Source organism: Arachis stenosperma, chromosome 9 (assembly GCF_014773155.1).
Source record: "Arachis stenosperma cultivar V10309 chromosome 9, arast.V10309.gnm1.PFL2, whole genome shotgun sequence".
In the NCBI taxonomy this organism is placed as follows: domain Eukaryota; kingdom Viridiplantae; phylum Streptophyta; class Magnoliopsida; order Fabales; family Fabaceae; genus Arachis; species Arachis stenosperma.
In genome coordinates, this window is record NC_080385.1 from 146,175,496 (window position 1) to 146,202,880 (window position 27,385).

Sequence of the window (27,385 nt, forward strand, 5' to 3'; positions counted from 1 at the left end):
AGCCCTGTGCGCACGCACATGTTGGGAAGGTCATTCTGTTGAGGGTGCTAGCACAGCTTGTACGAGCAAAAAGACATTGCGAACTTTGGTACCTGTGCGTACGCACATGTTGAGTTAAGAAATTAACTAGATTAATTAATGATGACAAACATTAATTTATTAGGCAAAATAAATAATTAAATATTAATTATTTATAATTATATACTGCTGATTATTTATGATGATATGCTGCAGGCCAAAAAATAAATATAATGTAGCAGCATCCCAAATGAATAAGAGAAACATATAAACAAGGCTGGTGGCTAAAATGCAAATGAAGCCCAAAAGAAACAAAGAATACAAGGCAACGGGCTGAATGAAAAAGATCCAATCCAAGCCCGGTTACCTCTCTCATTCAAACTCTTCCATCTTGCTCTCACCCAAAAGCAACGTTAACCTGTCCCCTCTTGGTCCGAACTCAGAAAAAGAAAGAGAGAGCTTCTTCCCTAAGCTATTCACCAAAGCAGCAAGAAAGAGAAGGTTAAGCAAATGATAGAAGTCTAATCACCCATCAGCAATCTATATTAAGAAGAGTTCACAAGCTAAAGGTGATTTTCATTTCCTTCTACATGCATCTTATTTTTCTTCTCTTCTTCCCAACACTCTGCCATTCAAAAAATGGGTTACAAGAAAAAGTTGGTTTCTGCTATAATCTGCTGTGTATCTACGGTCTCAAACAAATCTTAGGGACCAAGTTAGTTTTCAAGGGCTGAGATCTGGTTTACCATTGGAAGACTTATTGTGGTTGCTGTATTGAGGCTTTCGGTCAAAAAGATGGTCAAAACCAAAGTTCCTAATTTAAGTAAAAATGGAAGAAAGTGAACGGCCGGGATTGGCAGCTCAAGGCTCAAGGAGTTGACCTAGGGTGAGCAACCAAAGCACATGCAAGGAGATAAAAGAAGCTTTATGCTCATTTAGAACCAAGGAGAGAAAACCAGAGCTTTGTGAGTTGTGTTATGTAAAGAAGTTCCTCTACTTGGATAATGCTTTCTTTCAAAGAAGCATTCGACCAATACTGAAGAACTGTATCCAAGGTTTGCAAATCTGGTTTTGCACATAGCAAAGAGGCTGTTGATGAAGTCAATCTCCTTCATGTTTTACAGATTGTGATATACTTTTCTATGTTTATCTTTCTGTAATTTCTTGTGAGAAAAAGCATTGTGATAAAACTCAAGTAAAAGCCATGAGTGGAAAAAGGCTAAGTGATACACTTGAGAGAAAAGCCTAGAGTTATTTTCTGATTTCTTTAGGTTGGTTAAGTGTCTTGTATCTTATACCTGTTAGGTATCACTTTCTTAGTTGGGTTAACACTAAGAGTGAATAGTTAGGTGTTAGCATAGCCAATGTCAAGTTAGGTTAGAACTTGAGTGTGAAATTGGTGTATGTAATACTTTTAACTATAGTGGAAATTCCTCAATTGTTGTGGAGGAGACTGGTCGTAGGTTGCATAGCACAAGGCAACCGAACCAGGATATATGCTGGTGTTAGCTTTTCTCTTCTCTACTGTGTTCTGTTTTCTGATATTCAGGAGACAAAAATAAATTGTCTCATAAATTTTTGCTGCTGAGTACAAACAGAATCAGAATTGAAAGTTTGATTTAAAAGTATCATAACAGCAACTTAAAAGGAAGGCATAGATTCAACCCCCCTTCTCTAAGCCTACCACAACCTTCAATTGGTATCAGGAGCTAAGGTCTCATGAATCAAGCTTAACCGCTTGGAGCAAAGATCCAATGGTGAACAACTTGGGCACAACCACAGTTGCCTACACCCTCACTAAAGGCCAGTCAAACAACCGGCCACCTTTCTTCAACGAGAAGAACTATGCCTACTGGAAAGAAAGGATAAGAATATTCATCCAGTCTATTGACTACAACATATGGAAGATCATTGTGAGCAGTCCCAAGATCCCAACAAAAACAAGTGCTGATGGAGTAGTGATTCCAAAAGAAGAAGCTGAATGGAATGAAGATGATAAGAAGAAGATAGAACTGAATGCTAAAGCAATCAACCTTCTTCACTGTGCTATCAGCTTTGAAGAGTACTGGAAAGTGTTTAGATGCAAGACAGCCAAAGAAATTTGGGAAAAACTCCAGGTTACACACGAAGGCACTAAACAAGTCAAAGAAATGAGGATTGATATGCTGCAAAAAGAGTACGAGATGTTTAACATGAAGGATGGAGAAAGCATTGATGAAGCGTTTGAGAGATTCTCAATCATAATCAACAACCTTGATGCTATGGGTACAAACTATGCAGAACAAACCTTGGTGAGAAAACTCCTTAGAAGCCTCACAAAAGAATGGGAAACCACTGCCACTATCCTAACCGAGAGCAACAACCTAAGCCCCATAACCTATGATGAGCTGAGAGGAAAACTCCTTGCCTATGAAACTACACACACAAGCAAAGACTCAAAAAAAAAAAAGGGAATAGCCCTCAAATCACAAATTGAACCAAAAGCGAGTGAGTCTAGTGATGGTATTTCAGATGATGAGCTTTTGTTTTTTGCTAGGAGATTTAGAATGATGATGAAGAACAAGGGAATATACAAGGGTTCAAGTTCAAAGGAGCACAAGATCGACTTGAGCAAGGTGACGTGCCATCACTGCAAGGAGGCTGGACACTTCAAGCTAAACTGTCCAAAGCTCAAAAAGGAGGACAAAGAAAAGAAGGAAAGGAAGAGAGTGCTCATGGCAGCTTGGGAGGATCTTGAGAACGACTCAAATGAAGGAGAAGAATCTGAAGGTGAAGATAAAGACTGTTTCATGGCTGGAAACAACAATCTTGATGAGGTAAATTACTATGATTTGACCATAGATGATTTACATGCTATTATTGATGATCCCACTTTAAATACATCAAAGTTGCTAGATAAATACAATGAGTGCAGATTTGAAAGAGATGTGTTAAGAGCTGAAAATGATTTTTTGAAAGAAAAAGTGAAGGAAACTGAATGTGCTTTGGACATTATTGAAGAAAACAGATTTTTAAAATCTGAACTTGAAAAATTAAAAGGAAAGCACATTATGGATCCTTCCCAAGAGCTAATTGCTGAAAATGAAAGATTAAATGATATGATTAAAAGGCTAAATGGTGACTTAGCAAAATTTGCTCAAAGTTCTAGTAACTTGGACAAATTACTTGCAAGCCAAAGACCATTATTTAAAAAATCTGGTTTAGGTTACATAACCAAGGAAAGTGCAGTTTTTAATGATTCCTCTATAAAATTTGTGGCTTCTTCATCAAATACAAAAACCACATCTAATAAATCTGGTATTGGGTATGTTCCCACACTTGAGGAGAAATTTGATGAAGTTCACACAAGTGAAACTGAACCTTCACCAAGAACCGAACCTACTTCAAACAGGCCAGGTTTGAGATACTTTTTGAAAAATGAGGTTGCTTTCAAGAAACCACAATTTTACAACAAAACCTCATATTCGAAAAATCCAAAGGTTTTAAAAAATTCTGGTGAAAATGCTTTTGCAAAGAGGAATAATTATAACAAAAATCAGTTTGTCAAAAGAAATGCACCTCTTCCAAAAACCAGAAAATTTCAATCATTTAATCATTTCCAGCATGGTAGCTTATCTAAATTTCAGCGATACACATTAGAAAATCATTGTGTAAATTGCAAGAAATCTGGTCACTCATATGCACAATGTTTCATTGAAAAGAGAGTTGTAGGAAACAAAATTTATAATGTTGTTTGTGATTTCAATGCACTTGGGCAACCAAGATGGATTAACTTCAAAGGATCCAAATTAATTTGGATACCTAAGGCTTCTTGAAACTCTTCATGCAGATTTGCTTAGCATCCAAGAACAAAAAGGACATGTGGTACATGGATAGTGGATGTTCAAGGCACATGACTAGAAGGTCAGCTTACTTCATCAAACTAAATAAGTATGATGGAGGTTTTGTGACCTTTGGAGATGATGGTAAAGGTAAAATTATTGCTATTGGAAAAGTAGGTAATGAGCAATCTACTTTCATTGATGATGTACTTTTGGTATGTGGCTTGAAGCACAATCTTTTGAGTATAATTCAGCTGTATAATTTAGGATATTTAGTGACTTTCAAAAGACTTGAATGCTATGTTGTTAATGAAAAGACAAATGAAGTGATGTTTGTTGCCAAGCGTTTTAATAATATGTATGGACTTACTCTTGATGAACTAAAGGATCAAAATGTAGCTTGTCTTCACTCTAAAGAATCTAAAAAATGGTTATGGCACAAGAGATCGATTGGGCCATGCAAGTATGTTTCAAATAAAAAAACTTGTAAAGAAAGAATTAGTAAGAGGTCTTCCTTTGATAAAGTTTGACAAAGACATCACTTGTGATGCTTGCCAAATGGGAAAACAAACAAAAAGTTCTTTTAAACCAAAGGAAAACATTTCAACTAAAAGACCACTTAAGTTGCTACACATTGATTTATTTGGTCCAACAAGAACTCAAAGCCTAGCTGGTAAACATTATGGTTTAGTAATTGTGGATGATTATACTAGGTTTGGTTGGGTTTTATTTCTTGCACACAAAAATAAAGCCTTTTCGGCCTTTGAACCTTTTTGCAAGAAAATTCAAAATGAAAAGGATTTGAAAATCTCTTCTATAAGAAGTGATCATGGAACTGAATTTGAAAATAATTTATTTGAATCATTTTGTGAGGAATTTGGAATATCTCACAACTTCTCTTGTCCAAGGACACAACAACAAAATGGTGTGGTAGAAAGAAGAAATAGAAGCATACAAGAGATGACAAGAGCTATGCTTTGTGAGAATAATGTTCCAAAATTCCTTTGGGCTGAAGCGGTTAACACGGCTTGCCACATTTTGAATAGAACAATCATGAGAAAATTTTTGAAGAAAATCCCTTATGAACTTTGGAAAGGTTACCCACCAAACTTAGACTACTTGCACATCTTTGGATGCAGATGCTTTATCTTAAATAACAAGGATAATTTGGGTAAATTTGATCCAAAGGCGTATGAGTGTTTGTTTGTAAGATATTCGACAACTAGTAAAGCATATAGAGTTTATCATCAAGATGCTAGGATTATTGAGGAGTCCATACATGTTACATTTTGTGATACTAACTTGGTGCAAAGTATTTTGGAAGATTGTGATTCAGGAAATCAGGTTCAAAAGGACGTTAAAACTGGACAAAATCAAGAAAATGGAAAGTCTGCTCAACTTGACCCAGAAACTGCAATTGCTAAAAATTCGAGAGACAATTCCATTTTGTCTCATGAATCTGAGGGAGATCTTGAAGCCAGTAGCACCCAAAATCCATTGGTACCTGAATCTGCCTCCAAGTCTACCAGACCTTGTGAATGGAGATTCTTGAAGAATTATCCTGAGAAATTTGTCATTTGGGACGTCTCTCAAGGGGTTAGAACTCGGTCCTCCACTAGAAAGGCAAATGAAGGATCAAACATTGCCCTTCTCTCACAAATGGAGCCTCAAAATGTCAAGGAAGCCCTTAGTGACCCTTCTTGGGTTAAAGCAATGGAGGATGAGCTTCTTGAGTTTGAGAAGAACCAAGTGTGGACTTTGGTTCCAAGGCCAAGTGGAAAGAAAGTGACCGGCACCAAGTGGATATTTCGGAACAAGTTAGGAGAAGATGGCAGCATTGCAAGAAACAAGGCAAGGCTTATGGCACAAGGATATGACCAAGAAGAAGGAATAGACTTTGATGAATCCTTTGCCCCTGTTGCCCGAATGGAAGCTATAAGACTTCTCTTAGCCTATGTTGCATTTTGTGGTTTTAAATTATATCAAATGGATGTGAAATATGCATTTTTGAATGGTGTGATAGATAGAGAAGTATATGTGGAGCAGCCACCTGAGTTTGAAAATAAAGAGCATTCTAATCATGTTTTCAAATTATCTAAAGCTCTCTATGGTTTAAGACAAGCTCCTAGAGCTTGGTATGAGAGACTTAGCTCTTTTCTTTTAAAAAATAGTTTTCAAAGAGGCACCACAGACACAACTCTATTTATCAAGAATTTTAATGATTCTTTTATTCTAGTCCAAATATATGTTGATGACATTATTTTTGGATCAGCCAATGAATTCTTTTGTTATGAATTTGGAAAACTCATGACAAGTGAATTTGACATGAGTATGATGGGTGAACTTAATTTTTTCCTTGGGCTGCAAATTAAACAAACTGAAAATGGTATTTTCATTCATCAAGAGAAGTATGCCAAGGAATTAGTTAAGAAATTTGGTATGAAAAATGCCAAACCCATGGGAACTCCCATGCACCCTAATTCTAAATTAGATAAGGGAGAAACTGAGAAAGATGTAGATGAGACTAGGTATAGAGGAATGATTGGTTCTCTTATGTACTTAACTTCCTCTAGACCCGACATTGTGCAAAGTGTTGGATTGTGTTCAAGGTTTCAATCCAAACCTAAAGAGTCACATCTTTCAACAGTTAAAAGGATCATTAGATATGTTCATGGTAAATCTAATTTTGGTCTTTGGTATCCTAAGATTGATGATTTTTCTGCAGTTGGTTATTGTGATGCAGATTTTGCTGGTGATAGAGTTGATAGAAGGAGCACTTCAGGCCTATGTTGTTTCCTTGGAAAGTCCTTAAATGTTTGGTCAAGTAAGAAGCAATCAACAGTGGCCTTATCCACTGCAGAGGCTGAGTATATAGCTGCTTCTTCTTGTTGTTTTCAGCTTTTATGGTTAAAAACACAGCTTGCCGATTACAAATTAAATGCTGAAAATATTCCCTTGATGTGTGATAATATGAGTGCTATTAATATTTCTAAAAATCCAGTTTTGCACTCTAGGACTAAGCATATTGAAGTGAAATTTCACTCAATAAGAGAACATGTCCAAAAGGGGGATATTAGCATTCAATTTGTTAAATCAGAGGAGCAATTAGCAGATATTTTCACAAAACCATTAGCTGAGAACAGATTCTGCATGCTTAGGACTAGTCTAGAAATTTTGAGTTATGATTCTTTGTTTGATAATTGCTGATATATTTGTTGGAGCTTTTTGTCTCATAAATAGGTATGAGACAATTTTGGGCAGAAGAAGAACGTTCCCTTTTAATCAGCGTGATCTGGGCATATTTCAAGTGAAAAATGATTTGGGCCAACCTAAAAAATCAGATTTAGAGTGGTCCAATATGTTTCCTTAAACCAACCATCTTTGGATCCAAATATGAATGTTACATTTTTGTTTGATAAATTTTTTGTTGGCTTGTGTGTTTCAATTTTTTTGTCCAAAAAGACTTTTGGGTTGATTTTTTAATAGGTTTTCAAAATTTAAAATTAATTTCCTGTTTCATTTTAAAATCAAATAAAATCTTTCTTTTTATGAGGTCATGTCTTTTCAAGTCATATCAAAAGGTGATGCAGTTGCATGGTTTAAGAAAATTTTTTTGGTACGGTTGCCAACACATCTTCTCTTCCTTTTGTTGAAAATTTAGAATTTCTGGACTGTCATCATCTCTTTTCCATCAAAAAGCCTGTTTACCCTCTTTTGGTCAAAGAGTTTTATGCTAACATGACATATCATGAAGGCACTGTTCACTCATATGTCAAGGGCCGAGACATAGTTTTAAATAATGAAACAATCAGTGATTCATTGAAGTATATTGATGTTGGGTCGTGTGCTTATGCGTCTGTTAAGTGGGATGAAGGAGTTGGTATTTCTTACCATGATGCATTGGCTCACATTTGTGAACATGTCTCTTTAATTGATGGCATTACATCCACTCACAAAGCCCTAGGATATGAGCGTGCTCAGTTGCACCGAATGGTCAACCATATTATTCTTCCACAAAGTGGCTCATATCAAAGGGTTTCCTACACTGATACTCTTGTTTTATATGCCCTTCTCACCAAAACTGAAATTTCATTTGCATACTTGATGGTTAGATATATGTTTGACTCTGTTAGGAGTGAAAAAGACAAAGCACTTCCTTATGGCATGTTTCTAACTTGCATATTTGAGTATTTTTGTGTTGACTTGACCAATGAGGAATATCAAAATAGACATTCATACCTAAAAGGGGGTGGTGCAGTGAAACAGCAAAAAGGACCTACTCGATCTGAAAGAATGGTCTTAGATGATGAAGATGATGACTTTGTCCCTGAGGAATCTCTGGCGCGCCAGGAACAAAGAAAGCTAGCCAGCAAACATGAAAATTTCCTCTGGAAATCAAAGAATAGAGTGGCTGTGTTTATAACATTTATTGACAACCTACAGAAGGATGAAGACCCTGCCACTAACGCTGATGAGGAAGTTGACTCCGAGGGGAATGGTTCTGATGCCTAGGATTGTTTCATGAAGCTGCTGATGTCTACTCTTCTTGTCTCATGAATTCTGCTTATTTTGCTACTTTTGAACTTTTTCTGTTGTTGTCTTGGATGACTGTAATTATCTAAATACTGCTGCACTTAATTTTAGTTTTCTTCATGATTTTGAACTGTGCACTAACTCTTTCTTGCAGGATTTAAGGTGATATTTTTGTTGATCTTGATTATTATCCACCCTTGATGACAAAAGGGGGAGTAATAGCGCTGTAATGCTGAATTTGACTGATGAATTTTAAATGATACTACTGCACCTACTGTTATTTTTGTGGATTTTGTTTGACTACTGCTGATAGTTTTGAGCATATAGTTAATAATTGTTGTTGTACAAATGTGCTACTGCAGGGAATGTTGTTGACATGAATTTGCAACTGTTTGCTACTACTGTGATTGTTTTATTGGAACCTTTTTTCATGACATATTGAACTCTGGGCTGAAATTGTGTTTTTAGTTGCTTAATCTCCATTAGTTAAAGAGAAGTTTTCTAACTTTACTAAAATTCAATTCCTTTTGGTTATTGCTTAAATATGTATGTCATCAACGGGGAGATTGTTGAGTTAAGAAATTAACTAGATTAATTAATGATGACAAACATTAATTTATTGGGCAAAATAAATAATTAAATATTAATTATTTATAATTATATGCTGCTGATTATTTATGATGATATGCTGCAGGCCAAAAAATAAATATAATGCAGCAGCAGCCCAAGTGAATGAGAAAAACATATAAACAAGGCTGGTGGGCTAAAATGCAAATGAAGCCCAAAAGAAACAAAGAATACAAGGCAACGGGCTGAATGAAAAAGATCCAATCCAAGCCCGGTTACCTCTCTCATTCAAACTCTTCCATCTTGCTCTCACCCAAAAGCAACGTTAACCTGTCCCCTCTTGGTCAGAACTCAGAAAAAGAAGGAGAGAGCTTCTTCCCTAAGCTATTCACCAAAGCAGCAAGAAAGAGAAGGTTAAGAAAATGACAGAAGTTTAATCACCCATCAGCAATCTATATCAAGAAGAGTTCACAAGCTAAAGGTGATTTTCATTTCCTTCTACATGCATCTCGTTTTTCTTTTATTCTTTTGAACACTCTGCCATTCGAAAAATGGGTTACAAGGAAAAGTTGGTTTCTGCTCTAATCTGCTGTGTATCTACGGTCTCAAACAAATCTTGGAGACCAAGTTGGTTTTCAAGGGCTGAGATCTGGTTTACCATTGGAAGACTTGTTGTGGTTGCTGTATTGAGGCTTTCGGTCAAAAAGATGGTCAGAACCAAAGTTCCTAATTTAAGTAAAAATGGGAGAAAGTGAATGGCCGGGGTTGGTGAAGCTCAAGGCTCAAGGAGTTGACCTAGGGTGAGCAACCAAAGCACATGCAAGGAGATAAAAGAAGCTTTCTGCTCATTCAGAATCAAGGAGAGAAAACCAGAGCTTTGTGAGTTGTGTTCTATAAAGAAGTTCCTCTACTTGGATAATGCTTTCTTTCAAAGAAGCATTCGGCCAATACTAAAGAACTGTATCTGAGGTTTGCAAATATGGTTTTGCACATAGCAAAGAGGTTGTTGATGAAGTCAATTTCCTTCATGTTTTACAGATTGTGATGTACTTTTCTATGTTTATCTTTCTGTAATTTCTTGTGAGAAAAAGGCATTGTGAGAAAGCTCAAGTAAAAGCCATGAGTGAAAAAAGGCTGAGTGATACACTTGAGAGAAAAGCCTAGAGTTATTTTCTGATTTCTTTAGGTTGGTTAAGTGTCTTGTATCTTATACCTGTTAGGTATCCCTTTCTTAGTTGGGTTAGCACTAAGAGTGAATAGTTAGGTGTTAGCATAGCCAATGTCAAGTTAGGTTAGAACTTGAGTGTGAAATTGGTGTATGTAATACTTTTAACTATAGTGGAAATTCCTCCATTGTTGTGGAGGAGACTGGACGTAGGTTGCATAGCACAAGGCAACCGAACCAGGATATATGCTGGTGTTAGCTTTTCTCTTCTCTACTGTGTTCTGCTTTCTGATATTCATGAGACAAAAATAAATTGTCTCATAAATTTCCGCTGCTGAGTACAAACAGAATCAGAATTGAAAGTTTGATTTAAAAGTATCATAACAGCAACTTAAAAGGAAGGCATAGATTCAACCCCCATTCTCTAAGCCTACCATAACCTTCAGCACACCTCTATGCGTACGCACACTTTTAAAAACTTCTCCTGGTCGTGCGCACGCACACCCCGGTGCGTTTGCACATGCCCTGTTTCTCAAATTTAAATTTTGTTTTCATCTATTTCACCTTCCCAACAAGATTGTAAGCATCTATGACACCATTTTAAGACTTTTGGGCTTAATTTTGAGTATGAGAACATGGAAAATAACCTAAGGGTTTTAGTTGATATTCTTTTGAAAAAATTAGAAAATGGATGATTTGGTTTCGGGTGTACTGAGAATGGTTTGATGGATTGTGAAGAATGATTGATGTATGAGATGAGAACTAATGAACTGTTGAGTTCAGAACTAAGATGTTGATTAACAGTGGTTGAGATGAGTCGAGGACTCGGAATGAGATGTTGGATCCATGATATACTAAAAATATTTTCTGAAAACCACTGATGTATCACTTTATAGTGAGATTGTTGAGACGCTGTGTGCCCGGCAGGGACGGTGATCACTAAATTTGAAAAATATAAGATATATAAAGACAAAATGTGATCACTTGGAGTTGGTCAAAAGAAATGTATTAGAATCAAAAGAAAGCCAAAACCCAGGAAAAACCTGTGTGAACATACCTGCATAAGACTCAAAATGTCAACATCATCACCAACTTCTATGATTCCTTGCTCAACCCGACTTGTGGCAACTGTTCCTCGTGCCTTCAACAAAAATAAATTATAAGAAAGCTGAGATAACATTATGTATATATATCTTAAATAAAGATGTAACTTTCCAATATTTAGGAGCAAGCCAAAGTAAAATTATATAAACTTTTAGAAAATATATAAACAGAGTTGGGAGGTCATGAATATTTAAGTCTGGAATAGCACAAACAGAAGCCATGAATATTTATGTTTGTGACATTTTAGTATCAAAAAAGTTGAGCTGCCGTTAAGATTTAGCTTATTGCATGAGAGAAATTAATTTGACACTCATCACAATCCTATATATAATGCAATATAAGTAAGTGAACTTAATAATTACTCATATTGTTGGAGTCCATAAAAAATAGTATGAATTGTGAATTACTCTAAAAATGTGTGGATTACGACTACTAAAAGAAACATATATGTGAAGGAAGCAAAAATAATGGAAACATAGTTTTGAAAGCTCCTTTGCCGACAACTTCTCTATAAATTACTATTACAAATGCAAAAAGGATTATTAGCTTGGTGCACAAATGATATGCTGCTTTATTTGTCTTGGAAAAAGAAAAAGAAAAATAAAAGAAATAGAAACACCAGATCAAAGAACTGCACTACCTCATGTTTGAACATGTGAATTGTTTGAACCTGTACTATTGCAAAAACAAAAAGAATATTCGAAGTTAGTTACAACATTATTTAAGAAATGAAACTCTTTCAGTTTGCCTGGGTTTACATAGAATTTAAGCAAAATTTCTATCCCTAAAATACTGCTGCTCTAGTATCACAAAGCAAGACTGAGGAGAACAAAAATCAAACATGAGGTAATGTTGTAACTAACTGATAATATATGCAGCACAATTTTTTAGAAGAATTTAATGGGGTTTTCATAAACCAATTAGCCAGCAAAGATTTAACAGACAAAATAAATAAATAAATAAAAATAATTGAGGATTTATTGATGAAAGATATTCATTAGAATGGATGAAGTTAGTTACATGTTTCCATCTTTACTCCTAAATATAGGGGTTTGAAAGAATTAAAAGACCTCTTGCAATGAAGAAAATTAAAGTCCAATTAAGTACCTTGCAAGTTAAAGGACCTCTTGAAGGATGACACTTTGGATCCTATCATGCAGCAGCAGCAGCTTTTCATTGCAACATACATTCATTGCAACATATATAGAAGGCATACATTCATGCTAGCTGTAGAGGAACGGGTCAAAATACCAGTTAGAAAAAAATGGCCAACTCCATTAGCAATGCATTTGAATACATTGCACAACTCACAAAAAAAGCAAAAGACAGATCAAACTGTTGTTTGAAGGGAAAAGCCTCCGACCCTAGGCCTGTAGCAATGGGAAAAATGAACCTGACTTACTATTAAATGAAGGCAACTGTGAAAGCTTCTTGGTCAATGATTCCTGGCTACAACCTTTGTCTTCCGTGAGACCACCTGTAAATGCATGTTATTAAACAACCATAAGCACAATGTACATATTAGTATATCTAAATACCCAAACTTCCAAGTTATCATTTGACAGTTCAAGTCTTCAGAGCTAAATTCAGTTAAATTTGGAATGATTTAACTTCAGAATAGTAGTAGTACTACTTAGCATAATCAAGCAATAAAACTCAAAACACTTCCAAAGAGCATAAAAGTTTTTCAAAAATTTTTTTGATGTCAATCATAATAGAGATCCTTATCTCAGGCTTCAACCCCACAGAAGACGTTTATATCACAAAAGTTCATTCTTCTCCTTGTTGTTCCTCTTTGCTAGAGAGACCAAAAATCGCACAAAAACTCATTACACACTTATAATCTAAATTATAATTAGAAAAGTTGCAAACCTTTTGCAGCACAAACAAAAATTCTGGGAAACCAAAAATTCGTCAACCTCAGGGTCCAAATCCCCTAGTTACAACAACGTCGTAATGATCACATTCGCAGCACCTGCTGCCCGGCTGCGAAGGAGTGGTTGCGACGCGATTCTGCAGTGGATGCGGGTTCGTCGGCACCCTCTTCTCCTTCTCCATCCGTCGTATTTTCTTCTCTGCTTCGTTCTGCCTCTGGTCATCTCTTCTCATTTTTTAAATCTTTGATTTTTTTAATGAAAAGATGAACAAACAAACATATATATGAGGATGAGCTCTGATTTTGGAAGTGATAGACAGCTGGAAGCCTGGAACAAAAGCTGGAACCAAATTGTTTTGAATTTGAACTTCATTAAACTCCCGCCTAATACTCTTCTATGTTACAGAACTTTTAATTTTGATTATTTTATAGATTTTTGTTGTTTTGCCACTTGTCAAACATTGAGCTTATACACTTGTCCATCACTGAACACGCCACTTGTCGAGTGAAGAATCAACTACTACTTTCCTATTATATATTAATAGATTATCAACTTCCTAAGTCACTATTTTCATCTCTCATCCTAGTGTTTAAGTTCAACATCAATTTCACAATTTTATCATCTAATTCTATGGAAATAGCATTCTGTCTCCCAAAAAATGAATGTTGCAACAAATTAGCATCTAAAGTCGCTTTATCTCTGTACTAATCTTGGACTTCATCAAGCTAGACGAAATATTCACATCTCAACTCAGGTTTCTGTTTTATTGAAGATGAACATAATAAGACATAAGTATAAAAGGAAGACTTCCAATAAACACAATTTGAAACCAAGTTGCAGATGCATGCCTTATACAAAGGACAACGAAAGAATCATCTCTTTGGATTCTCCACTATTTACAACTTTAATAACATCAACTCAACGCCGTGGTAGCATTTGCCACCATTGAAAGGGTTTTTTTTCTTCTTTCTCTTCAACACAGCTTCGGTGGATGATCTGCCATAGTCACTTAAGGTGTTTCTCCGTGAAGGTACTCTCTTCCAATCCTCAAATCTCTAAACATGCCTTCAACCTCCCACCCTAGCTTCTGGAGAATTTTGTAAAACTAGGGTTCAACCAATTCAGGACTCAAAAAGCGACGTTCTATCTTTTAATAATAATATTTTGTTGATTTTTCATATTAGATACCCTAAATAATTATAAGGAGTGCCAATTCATTGTTTTAATGATCACGTATATATTAAACTTAACAGAAACGGAACTTTTTAATGGCAGGTTAATTTTTCCATTGTTAACCATCTTTGATATATACATTGAAATTTTAATTATGTAATATGTACTTTTATGATCTCAAAAATCTTTCATGTGTACTTTTGTCCATTTATTCTTTTTTTATGTATTTATTTGACCTACTTTATACATTATACTACTTGTATATATCTCTCTTTCTTTTCTTTTTTAAATCAACCGTTATTAACATCCGTCGCTATTTTTAGTAAATAAATAAGTCAAGTAATTTAAATGGGTTTTAATTTAACTAAAATATAGCCTTCTAAATCCATTAGATATATTTTTCAACAAAAATATTCAATGTATAGATCAAATTTGAGAGAGAAAGGAGGAGGCAAGGTTTTTCAAGTAGAAGGTGATAAGGATAGTTCTACATACCGTAGCATTCTATATATTATTTATATTTTCACATAAATTGCGATATATTATAGGAGTTTATGTCTATTTGTGTAAAACTCTATAAGATATAGCAGTTTATATAAAAAATGAGGATCCAAATATATATTTTTGTATTTGTTGTATTTGTCTAATATTAAACAGTAATTATTTAATGGCACAGATTGCTTTACTTTTTAGTTTTTTTTTTCTCTCTTTTTTTTGGGGGGGGGGGGGGGGGGGGGTTGGTGAAACGGGAGGGGTGTAGAACTGTAGATTACTTGGAATTGTATCATCGGTATATATTTAGAAAAAAATGAACAGTTTTATAAAAATTAATCTATGTTTAACTATTCAATTCAATTGTAATAAATTAGTAATTTAATTTTAATAGACCGTGAGAAATTTTACCCATACATTAGAATTAAACACACAAAAGTAAAAGTAAAATCAAGTAATAAGTTTGTGGATAATTGGTTACTTTTGTGAATCAAATATACCCCTTTCAAGTTTGTATTATCAAGTGTGTATCTAATAAATGAACAGCTAAACTGGCAAGTAATTTAACTCAAACAAAAAACCACAAGTGATGCATGGACAACATTCCCCACCCAATGGCAATCAATAATTCCCATTTTATAATTTAATTTCACAAATAATTACACGACTAATTAATTAACAACAAAATTTGCATTAACTTGTATATGATCTCAAGTTGAAATGGCTTCTCCTTTGAAATGCTCACGCCTGCTCTCCAAGAACGCCTGCCGGAATTCCTCAAAGCTTCCATCTTGGATTGCTGCTCTTATTACATGGAAGAACCTCAAATAGTGATGGGTATTGTGTCTGCAGGATTTATTGATTTAATACAACACTATCACCACTAGTACTAATAGGATACTAATACTTGTATAGTACTATTACAACTATAATTTTAGGTAAAGAAAAACTTACATTTCTAGAAGAGTCTGTGCCAGCATTTCATGAACATTGAGTAGGTGATTGATGTAAGCTTTAGTATGATTTTGACACGTATAGCAGGTGCAGTTTTCTAAAATGGGGGACATATCTTTCCTGCATCAAAATGCAAGCACAAAACTCAGTTGAAAGAAGTTACATTTAATATGTAATCTGATTACTACTACTAAAAATTCAGCATTGTTTAAGCATGTTTTTGAAATGCATGGTCATCCGAGAAAATATAGTGAAGAGCAAACTCAAAAGAGTGTATATTGATGAAATGAGAGAAGGTAATTACAAATTTACAATTGATATAAACAAACAGAAGGTTTAAGTCATGGGACTATCAAGAAATCCTAACTCAGGGAAAACCAATCCCTAATGTTAATTTACAACAGAAGCAGAAATACAGAACAGAAAACAGAAAGAAAAACAAAAATAATCATAGGGAAATCTCCATATATTATAGAATAATCCACTACCATATAATAAAAAGAACAGAAGGCAGTAACAACTATCATGTTACCGGTAAGCTGTTGCTCTCAAGTTAATTTTAGTCGAGTCACTTCCAATCTGGTCTGACTGTAAATTATGTTGCTCCCCGCTTTTGTCCAATGAAAAGGTTAGCGCAAATCCTCCAAGTGTGAGGGAATAGATGTACCTATGAATCATCACAAAAACCATCCTAGTTCTTTGACACCAAACACCAGGGGAATTGAGATATTGAGAAAACAGAAAGTGGAATAGCTACTTACGTTGAATCAAAAAGATCAATTCCTGCGGCAACCCCCTGCAAAATCTCCTCTGTAAGGGTAATAATAACTAATAAGCTTTTATGTGCAAAAAAATTGTATATATTCAAATCAAAGATGAATTCTATTGATTAGCATAATAGGGGGTGAACAGAATGGTAATGATTTGTTGTTTTAAAAATCACTGTGATGGAAACTGGTATCTACTCAAGAAATCTAGATCAGAAACAGTGGTTAGTGGTTTACTGATGAAGAACCTAATATTCCAGTGGGAAATTGATAAACCCATATTTTATAATATATTTTGTGCTGAATTTAAGTGAATTATTCAATCCTTCACCCACTTATTCATGTGAAATTGTATGGTTTTACTTTCCCTTCGTTATTATGTGATGAATGTGAAAAACATGTTTCTTAGGCTTTAAAAATATTAATTTTAATTACCTTTTATTGCCATTCGATGCCGTAACTTGTGTGTTAAGTATTTTCAGATCTTCTAAGGCAGGAATGATTTAAAGGATGGAAAGGAGACAAACAAAAATGGAAGGAAAGCGCAAAATGGAATTTTTGAAGAAACTGGTAGCGACGCGAACGCATGGACGACGCGGCCGCATGCCATCGCGAAATGACAGTGACGCGACCGCGTGATTGACGCGATCGCACGCCATAAGCGAAACGCATATGATGCGGACGCATGACTGAAGCGACCGCGTGACAAGGAAAACTCCAAATGACGCGACCGCGTGACCCACGCGGACGCGTGACAGAGGCCACGCACCAGAAATTACAGATCTCGTTCCCAGCAGTTTATGGGCTCTTTTTGGCCCAGATCCAAACCCAGAGAACACAGACCAAGGGTTGTAAAGTGGAGAAATGAAGTGAACAATCAAGGAGCGAATTTCAAGAAGCACTTTTCATAGTTTAGACGTAGTTTTTAGTGAGGGAGATTCTCTCCTCTCTCTTAAGTATTAGGATTATGATTTTTAGAAATTAGGAATATTTTCATCTTCTTCAATTACAGGTTCAATGTTCCTTTTATTTGTTTTCTCAATTTAGTTTATGGATTTCTATGTTCAACTCAACTTCTTTATTTGGCTATAACTGCCCATGTTACATTTGATATCTTTATCAATTCATGATTTTGAGGTATTTCAGTTTATTATTACTCTCTTTTATTTATGTTACTGTTGCTCCCAATCCGAAGACATTTTTATTCCAGTAGATTTACTTTTCTCCTTTTGGTCTTGGTTAAGAAATCAGTAACTCAGGAGTTATTAGACTCAACGTGATCGATAATCGCTATCTTTGCTAATTAGCTTGAACTTCTACAATCCCAATCTTTTTCTAGGAATTGACTAGGATTTGAAAATCAAACTAATTAGTCACTTGACCTTCCCTTGCACTAGCAAAGGTTAACTAAGTGGAATTAAGATTCGATTTTCATCATCATTGATAAGGATAACTAGGATAGGACTTCCAATTTCTCATACCTTGCCAAAAGTTTATTTTACAGTTATTTATTTATTTTACCTGCCATTTAAATTACTTGTTCCTCATCTTTAAAACCCCGATTTACAATCTTCATAACCAATAATAAGAACATACCTCCCTGCAATTCCTTGAGAAGACGACTCAAGGTTTAAATACTTCGGTTATCAATTTATTTAGGGGTTTGTTACTTGTGACAACTAAACGTTTGTACGAAGAAATTTTCTATTGGTTTAGAATTTATACTCACAACGCGACGATATTTTTATAAAATTTTTTACTAGCAAAAATCCTAACTTCAAAATGGCGCCGTTGCCGGGGATTTGCAAACGTATGCCTTATTATTGGTTATTGTAAATATTTTTCTTTTACTTGTTTATTTGTTCTTGTTTTTCCTTCTTATTTTTGATAACTACTATGAATTCTCACCCCTCTCGCTTTGAGTTTGGTTCTACTTTTGCTGCAAGGAATGAAAGCTATAACAGGACTATGCATCAAGGTCTAAGCAATCAAAGATGGATGGAGCCAAGAGGATCTGACCACCCTTTTATGCAACAACACCCTCCTAGATATTATGGACAAAGACCATTCCACAATGCATACCAAACTGATAGATATGGTGGACCGCCTTGTAGCTACCAACAAGCCCCACCCTATGCTCAGAGACCATCCTTTCAACACAACATCAACCCACCATACTCACAAGCTTCTTTTCGCCATTCGCCACCATATGATCCTTATCTGCCCCAACGCCAATCCAATTACTCCCAAGAACCACCACTCTCCTACACACCATGTCCATATGCATCAAGCCAAAAATCACAGGTTCGCTTCGAAGAATCAGTAAACCAATTTAATGCAACCCTTCATCAATTGGAGCAAGCAATAAATCAATTATCTTCCAGACGTTTGGACACTCAACAGACTCTCATGGCTTCATGTGGAGAATCTAATGAAGAATGTATTGTGAAGACGACACAAGAAGCCCCAGTGGACAGCATATAGCATAACTTCGTACTGGAACAAGTAGAGGACGCTGTCATTGTAGAAGAAGAAGAGTTGGTTGAAGATTTAGGAGATGCTGAACCTCCGCAGGAATACAGAGTTGTAGAGAATTCCGTCGAAGACGTTACAATTGATGTTAAAGAAGATGTTACACCACCTCCAATGCAGATATCTTATGAAGAACTAGACGGAATAACTCAAGACGCATGTTTCCTTGATGATGATGATCACGAGTCAAGTTCTCTTAGTGATGAACTTGCATCCGCAAGAGAATCCTTTGAGATAGAAGAATCTTCCCCAAGTGAATACGAAGATGATGCAGAGGTCAATTTCTCTCAACCTCCTAATTATGACTCGAGTGACGAGGAAGATATCGAAGACTTTGATCAAGACATGGTTGAAACGGAAGAAATTTGCCAAGAAGTGGAGGAATTCACAGAAGATTACAAGGGAGCAGAACTTCTAGAACCACTGGAAACACCTATCCCAAGGCCACTACCACCCAACACAAACTTCAAGTGGGTAAAATCCTTGACCTTTATCTTCAAATTTCCACTTGAATATGGTTTGCTTGAAACAGATGGCCAGCTTAGAGCTCTCCGCGGCTTTAAGAGTAAGAAGGAAATGGCTCGTACTCAGAGCTGGTGCACAAGGTTCAATAAAGTTCCACGCTTCAACTCGAAGTGCACGGATTGGCATCATGATCAATCGAATGGATCTCGGAAAACGTTTGGTCACCATGGTGAGAATCTACTTTCTAAACTGTCCGGCTGGAGAAATGCAGATCAAGATAAAAACGGGTGTACAGGTAGAATTTGGGATCCTGGAATCTATTCCGACAATCGTCACCCCGAGAGCCTAAGAATACGTTTGAAGCTGCTTAAAAGCTTTACGTACCTTGTTTGGGACCCCAGAGGCTGTTGGCATTCCAAGCATTGGTGGAGATTTCTGGATGAATTTAAACATAAGCCGCCATAACAGGAAGTTCATCCAATGTCCAACTTAAGGACTTTAACTAAAAGTGTTAGGTGGGAGTAGGGGTGGAAACAGGCCAGGCCAGGCCAGGCTTTGCTCTTAACAGGCCTGGCCTGTCATACAGTTGATTGGCCTGAGCCTGGCCTGCAGCTTGTTATAGGCTCTTTATAAAATACTAGGCCTGGCCTGTTGTTCAGCCTGGCCTGGCCTGAAGCCTGTTAAAAGGCCTGATAATTTTTTTATAAAAATAAAAATATTATTTAAAAAAATTATTTTTTAATAAAAAAGTTATATATAATATGTCATATATTTAATATTTATAAAAAATTTTAAACTTTTAACATATTTAAAATATACAAAAATATTTATAATAAAATATAATAAATTTAAAATATCTCATAATTTTATTAATAATAAATAATTATTTATATATTTAATTATATTTTAATAGGCCCAAGCAGGCCTGACAAGCTTATAAGGCTAATTAGTAAGCTTGGGCCTGGCCTATTAATGTATTAAGGCTTTTAAAAGAGTCTGGGCCTGTACCTATTTTATAACAGGTCAGGCCAAACACAGGCCAGGTTGCAGGCTCCTGGCAGGCCGCCTGGCCTTTTTCCACCCCTAGGTGGGAGACAACCCACCATGGTATGGTCATTTCTTTCTCAATTTCTTTATTTCGTACTGTTTGAATTTTTTATGATTTCGTATTTTTTATTGAACCTGGATGCTATTCATAACATTGCATTTAGCCTTGCATATCTGCATAAAAAAAAGAAGGCGTGTGACACAACAACATCGCTCGGGCGTTCGCGTCATTTGCGAAAAACACTCCCCACGCGTCCGCATCATTCACGCGGCCGCGTGACCTAGAGATCGGCGTAAAGATCCAACGTCTAGAAAGTTGGGCTGGAATCGTGCGGCTGTTGCGCGTTTCGCACAACACGACCCACGCGGTCGCATCTTTGACGCGGCCGCGTCACTTGCACAACACCAATCCCACGCGACAGCGTGAGCGACGCGATCGCGTCGCATGGATTGCACACCACCCCAAAGGTGACAGTGAGTTGCGCTGAACCGACGCTAGAATTGTGTGCTTCGCACGATTTCTAGCGACGCGATCGCATGCTTCACGCGATCGCATCCTTCATTATCTACTCATTCCATGCGACCGCGTGCCCCACGCGATCGCATCAACCCCATTCCACACCAGCCACGCGACCGCGTGCTCCACGCGATCGCGTGGCTTGCAAATTATTAACCCCCTGTGTCGCGAACCCTACCCATCGCGCGCCCCCAACCCCTTTCTTCTTCCTCTTCCCTGCAACCACCCCCTTTCTCTGCCCTTCGCCGCCGCACCTCCGACGACCACCCAGACCCCACCGCAACGCTCCCCCTTCTCGCTTCAGGCCGCTGATACAAAGATTCCTATCCAGTCAAAGCCTCCCCTACAGCAGACAGATCCTCAACCCACCACCGAGACACCAGCAGCCCATCCTTCCGGAGATGACACTCCTTCACACCCAACTTGAGTGAGCATCGAGGACGATGCTATTATTTAAGTGTGGGGAGGTTGCCATCTCTGACATCTATTTATTTTGGTGAATCACTACAAACTCCCTTCTTATTTTGTCCATTTTCTGTATTTTTGCACATTTTTCTCTTTTTGCTTTTTTATTGTACTTTTTGCATTACGCACTTTGAGCTATATGTATACATCTTGGATATTTTAGCTTGATTTGCACCTTAGTTTACTAGTTATTTATTAAGTGGATTAATTAGTATAGTTTATCCTTTTTAGCATATGATAGTTGACTTGATTGAAAATAAAAAGGAAGTAAGCTAGAGACTTTAACAGAATCAATCCACACACCTTGTATATATAGCATTACATGTTAGTTAGTTAACAACATTTCATCAAGGAGGAACACTAAAAGTTTAAAGCCATCCAATATATTTTACATTGAGAATAATGGGAACTCTTAATTTCTACTTGCATGACATACTTAAGTGATATATGATTTTTAAGTTAGAAAACACACAGCCTGTGAGTTTTGAGCTTAATTGCATGGTTACATTTAAACCATAATATTTTATTCCTATGTGTTCCGCCCTTCTTATTTATTCTGGTGTTCTTTACTTTGTTTTAATCTATATGTCCAATTATAGAATATAGATACATACCAAGAAAGTGATTGAAGTCATTGTTTGATTCTAGCTCACAATTCCCAAATTAGCCTACCTTCTACATCACCCTTGTTAGCCCCCTTGAACTTTTAAATCCTCTCTTATTTTATAACCACATTACTAGCCTTAAGCAGAAAAACAAAATAAAAATCCCAAGTTGAATCCTTAGTTAGCTTAAGATAAAAATTGTGTATTGTGTAAGTGTGGGAACCTTTTGGGAACATGGATGATAGAAACAAAATGATAGAAAGTTAAAAAGAATAAAAAAAATTATTTTTAAAAGTTTTGGAAAACATGTTCATGTGAAGTCAAAATAATTTAATTACCATGTGTAACAAAAAAAATTTATTTTTCAGCATTTGAATAAAGGGGATACAAAAAGAATTCGCCAAACGCAAAAAGCGACGCACATGGGATAAACATAAATAAAAAAAATTAAGATATGAGCATGTAATATAAAAGATGGGAAAAATATGGGAAAATAGGTAAAGAAGCTTTGCTTTACAAAATATGTATGTTAGGTGAGATCTTAGACTAATCAAGGATTCACTTAATTAGCTCACTTAGCCTTATACATATGCTCTTACCTTTACCTTGGTCCCATTACAACCTTAATTAAAGACCTCATGATTTTTGTATGCCTGTATTTTATAATTGTTGATTGGTTAGATGAATAACAAAGTTATGGAAAACAAGGATAGAAAGAAGAATAGAGTGATTAACCCAATAAATACTGAGTAACTAGAGAGTAAACACAAAATCCAGTGAGGGTTCAATAGCTCATCACCATATATCTCTACCTCTATTGCTAATCGTCTTGCAAGTTTGAAAAATATTTTATTTACCCATCTCAATTGTAAAAGTGTTTTAACATTATCTAAGGTTGGCTATGCATATATGATTCCTTGAGAATGTGATTAATTTGACTACATGTAAAGCTTTATATATAGGTGAATGATAACTGGATTTGCATGACTCATTTAGGTAGATGCATTTAGAATAGATTACATTGCATGAGATTCCACCACTTTACCTTACTCTTTATCTTGGATTTAACATGAGGACATGCTATTGTTTAAGTGTGGGGAGGTTGATAAACCCATATTTTATGATATATTTTGTGTTGAATTTAAGTGAATTATTCAATCCTTCACCCACTTATTCATGTGAAATTGCATGGTTTTACTTTTCCTTCCTTATTATGTGATGTATGTGAAAAACATGTTTCCTAGGCTTTAAAAATATTAATTTTAATTACCTTTTATTGTCATTCGATGTCGTGACTTGTGTGTTAAATATTTTCAGATCTTCTAAGGCGGGAATGATTTAAAGGATGGAAAAGAGACATACAAAAATGGAAGGAAAGCGCAAAATGGAGTTTTTGAAGAAACTGGCAGCGACGCGAACGCATGGATGACACGGCCGCATGCCAGCGCGAAATGGCAGTGACGTGACCGCGTGATTGACGCGATCGCACGCCATAAGCGAAACGCATATGATGCGGACACATGACTGAAGCGACCGCGTGACAAGGGAAACTCCAAATGACGCGACCGCGTGACCCACGCGGACGCGTGACAGAGGCCACACACCAGAAATTACAGATCTCGTTCCCAACAGTTTATGGGCTCTTTTTGGCCCAGATCCAAGCCCAGAGAACACAGACCAAGGGCTGTAAAGTGGAGGAATGAAGTGAACAATCAAGGAGCGAATTTCAAGAAGCACTTTTCATAGTTTAGATGTAGTTTTTAGTGAGGGAGGTTCTCTCCTTTCTCTTAGGTATTAGGATTAGGATTTTTAGAAATTAGGAATATTTCCATCTTCTTCAATTACAGGTTCAATGTTCATTTTATTTGTTTTCTCAATTTAGTTTATGGATTTCTATGTTCAACTCAACTTCTTTATTTGGCTATAACTACCCATGTTACATTTGATATCTTTATCAATTCATGATTTTGAGGTATTTCAGTTTATTATTACTCTCTTTTATTTATGTTACTGTTGCTCCCAATCCGAAGACATTTTTATTCCAGTAGATTTACTTTTCTCCTTTTGGTCTTAATTAAGAAATCAGTAACTCAGGAGTTATTAGACTCAACGTGATCGATAATCGCTATCTTTGCTAATTAGCTTGAACTTCTACAATCCCAATCTTTTTCTAGGAATTAACTAGGATTTGAAGATCAAACTAATTAGTCACTTGACATTCTCTTGTACTAGCAAAGGTTAACTAAGTGAAATTAAGATTCAATTTTCATCATTATTGATAAGGATAACTAGGATAGGACTTCCAATTTCTCATACCTTGCCAAAAGTTTATTTTACCTGCCATTTAAATTACTTGTTCCTCATCTTTAAAACCCCGATTTACAATCTTCATAACCAATAATAAGAATATACCTCCCTGCAATTCCTTGAGAAAACGACCCGAGGTTTAAATACTTCGGTTATCAATTTATTTAGGGATTTGTTACTTGTGACAACCAAAACATTTGTACGAAGAGATTTTCTGTTGGTTTAGAATCTATACTCACAACGCGACTATATTTTTATAAAATTCTTTACTAACAAAAATCCTAACTTCAGGAATTCAGCTTCAGAAGCATGTATACGAAGATGATAGACTGAAAAGAAAAAAATAAATGTCTTCGGAAATACAAGGAGGTAACTACATCCATCAAGCTAAGCAGGACGATAACATATAAGAGCTTAATTATATAAATCATGTACCTGGGAGTCCAAGCCCACATGTTAAGCGTGGCTTCTCGTCTGGCAAGATATCCTGAGAAAAAGGTTACTTAGTTAGGAATTTCAGATAAAACTAAAAAATGTCCAGCATGAATAGTAATCTCTACAAAACATCCGCACATACACAAAAATAGTTACAAGAAAATCAGGTTTTACGGTTTCAGCAGTAGTCTATACTTGTCAAAATTATCACAACTTAGCTTGAACTATTACATAAAGTTCAATTAAAAAATGGGGTCTTATTGAACAACTCCTGAAATGACACTTACCATAACTTCTCTTAAAAGAGCAGGTCGCTCGTCAATGCCCTCTCCAAGTCCAAATCCTCCAATCCAATAGCCTGCATCAATGATCATAAGTAAGTTATGCATTTCAAAAAGATTTAACTTTCAATAATTTAAGTTCCATAATGAATAACATGCATTTGTCACAGTTGAGGGACTAACGGTGCATCTTACATATACCAGCGCCAGCAAGTGAGGAGTAATTAAGGAACAGATAATGGATTGCTCTATGACAATACTCAACGTATTGATAACATCCTAATACCTCTACAATTTAGGCTAACACAAACTGAAGAAAAACAAAGAACCTGATACATTTCGCTTAGCTACCTCCTCTGCACATCGCTTCCTTTCTTCCAAACTTGTGCCTCCGACGATGGCACCAAAGATAGATCCAGCTGCCTGAATGTTGAGATCAAAATTAATGAATTTATCTTTTTGTCTTAATTTTTTGGCTAGAAAAGAAAAAAAAAAAGCAAGAAGGAAGACAAGATATCAACTATTTCAATCGCAAGAAATGAATTCATAACACAGCTAGAGAGGAAAATCATAAACTGTCCTTTACCGGATACAACGAAATGCAGTCATCAAGCCATCTCAAAGTTCTATCTACCGAGGTTTTGTTCCTTTTCTCAGAGACCCAAGCAGGTACTTCATCTGCCAAAGATGCCCATATATTTGGCTTCATGCAGGATATCATTTCAATATAATCTTTAGGTTTAATCTGGTCATGTCAAAATTTAAAATTAGAAAGATATACAGTACTATCATAAAGACAATATTCAAACCCAAGTGGCAATAAATTTACCAATAGACGGCCACAAGGTGTCTCGAAAGAAGCTCCAAGTCTGGTAGCTGCTTTGGACTCAGGAAGGCACTGTATAGAATCCCTGGGTACAGCTGCAATTCCATGTTGTTTCAAACCAAGCATTTGGTGAAGGCCTCCTATTTTTGATATAGTGGTTGTAGAGAGTCCTTCCAAACTAGAGAAGTAGACAAGAGAAAATAATGAGAGGGCATTATGCGAAGATTGTGAACATGAGGGTGCCTACAACTTACAAGTGCAGAGGAGACACTTGAAGGAGGTTGGAATCAGGCGATGGGAGAGAAGGGAGAAGCTCAGGGGAGATGAAGTGAGGGAGGCCTTTTCGAGTAGCCAGGAGAAGAGCAGGGGTTTCGATTGGCGCCGGGCAGCTTCCCACCTCGAGTACTCCCACACGAGCGCCACTGCTACTCAATGCTTTCTTCACTGCAAACTTCATTTGCAGAGTGCAGTTGCAGCACCTATGTCCTATGTGCTATGATAATTCTGATGAATCAAAACGATGTCAAACTCTGAATTCACTAAAATTCAAGTTGTATCAAAAACATTTAATCCCAAATGGAAGTCCAGATCATAAAAATTACCATCAATAAGAAAGATAGCGCAAAATTCAAAAGAACTTAATCTACATTAAGCACAACCATCACAAAAGTTTGCCAGACACTCATTTCAAAACTATACTTCACCTCATACCAATAGAAACAAAACACTTCCATTGGTTCTAGTAATCTTAGTAATACTCTCTATTATGCCATTCATTCTTACTCTAATTTACGTAAAGGTACCAATAAAATGCCAATTGAAATTTAAGCTTAAAATTTAACAAAACAATAGCCAAAAAAGGAAAAAGAAAAAAAAAACTAAGAATTTGATCTAAATCTACCGGTCAATATTAATTAGTAAGCTAAGGTTCAATCACTACATAAGCTAAATAGGAAAAAAAGAAGAAAATAGAATGAAGCAAATAGAGTCAGCGTCTAATGAAAAACCTACGCAATTGTGGTGGATGAGAGGTGAAGCTCTTGCGGCGGAGCAACTGAGGTCGTGGTGGCAGAAAATCAAACGGCGCCGGAGACGAGGATGGCGGCGGAAGGAAAAGGGTAAGGGTTTCCAAACCGTTATTATTCAAAAGTTTTCTATTTACAATTCAAGACCTGAGAATAAGCGTGGGTAATTTTCTTAATACTTTTCAAATGTTATAGTATATTTTTTTTTTAAAAAAAAGGTGACAAAATTTTTAAACTAAATTGCAAATTATTTACTTCAACACATGCAGCTTTTAGAGAGTTTTGATAAATTTTAGAATTTCTCATTTTATTTTTTAACACACACAATCATCAAAATAATATATTTTAATTTATAAATTAAATAAAAGTAACAACAATAAAAATTCCAATTCACTACTTTTCTTTCGTT

The 27,385-nt window shown here is 36.0% G+C and overlaps 1 protein-coding gene across 1 annotated transcript; it reads right to left on the reverse strand.

Moving 5' to 3' along the window:
- Positions 1-15,221: 15,221 nt before the first annotated feature.
- Positions 15,222-27,115, reverse strand: LOC130948034 (uncharacterized). Its single transcript, XM_057876745.1, has 11 exons — positions 26,963-27,115; positions 26,206-26,455; positions 25,955-26,129; positions 25,712-25,870; positions 25,455-25,548; positions 25,132-25,202; positions 24,845-24,896; positions 16,466-16,514; positions 16,237-16,371; positions 15,705-15,824; positions 15,222-15,596 (listed from the first exon to the last, which is right to left on the reverse strand). The coding sequence occupies exons 2-11, from the start codon at positions 26,406-26,408 to the stop codon at positions 15,461-15,463; spliced, it is 1,194 nt and encodes a 397-aa protein (XP_057732728.1). The 5' UTR covers positions 26,409-26,455; positions 26,963-27,115; the 3' UTR covers positions 15,222-15,460.
- Between the last annotated feature and the right edge of the window lie 270 nt (positions 27,116-27,385).

What these genes read in the sequence shown, in the direction of transcription:
- LOC130948034 (XM_057876745.1), bottom strand. Translation starts at nt 26,408, where the DNA reads ATGAAGTTTGCAGTGAAGAAAGCATTGAGTAGCAGTGGCGCTCGTGTG. An exon ending in AGCTAAGCGAAATGTATCAG is followed by an intron (nt 25,203 to 25,454) that starts GTTCTTTGTTTT and finishes TCATTGATGCAG; the next exon opens with GCTATTGGATTGGAGGATTT. An exon ending in TTGAGAGCAACAGCTTACCG is followed by an intron (nt 15,825 to 16,236) that starts GTAACATGATAG and finishes ATTTTGATGCAG; the next exon opens with GAAAGATATGTCCCCCATTT.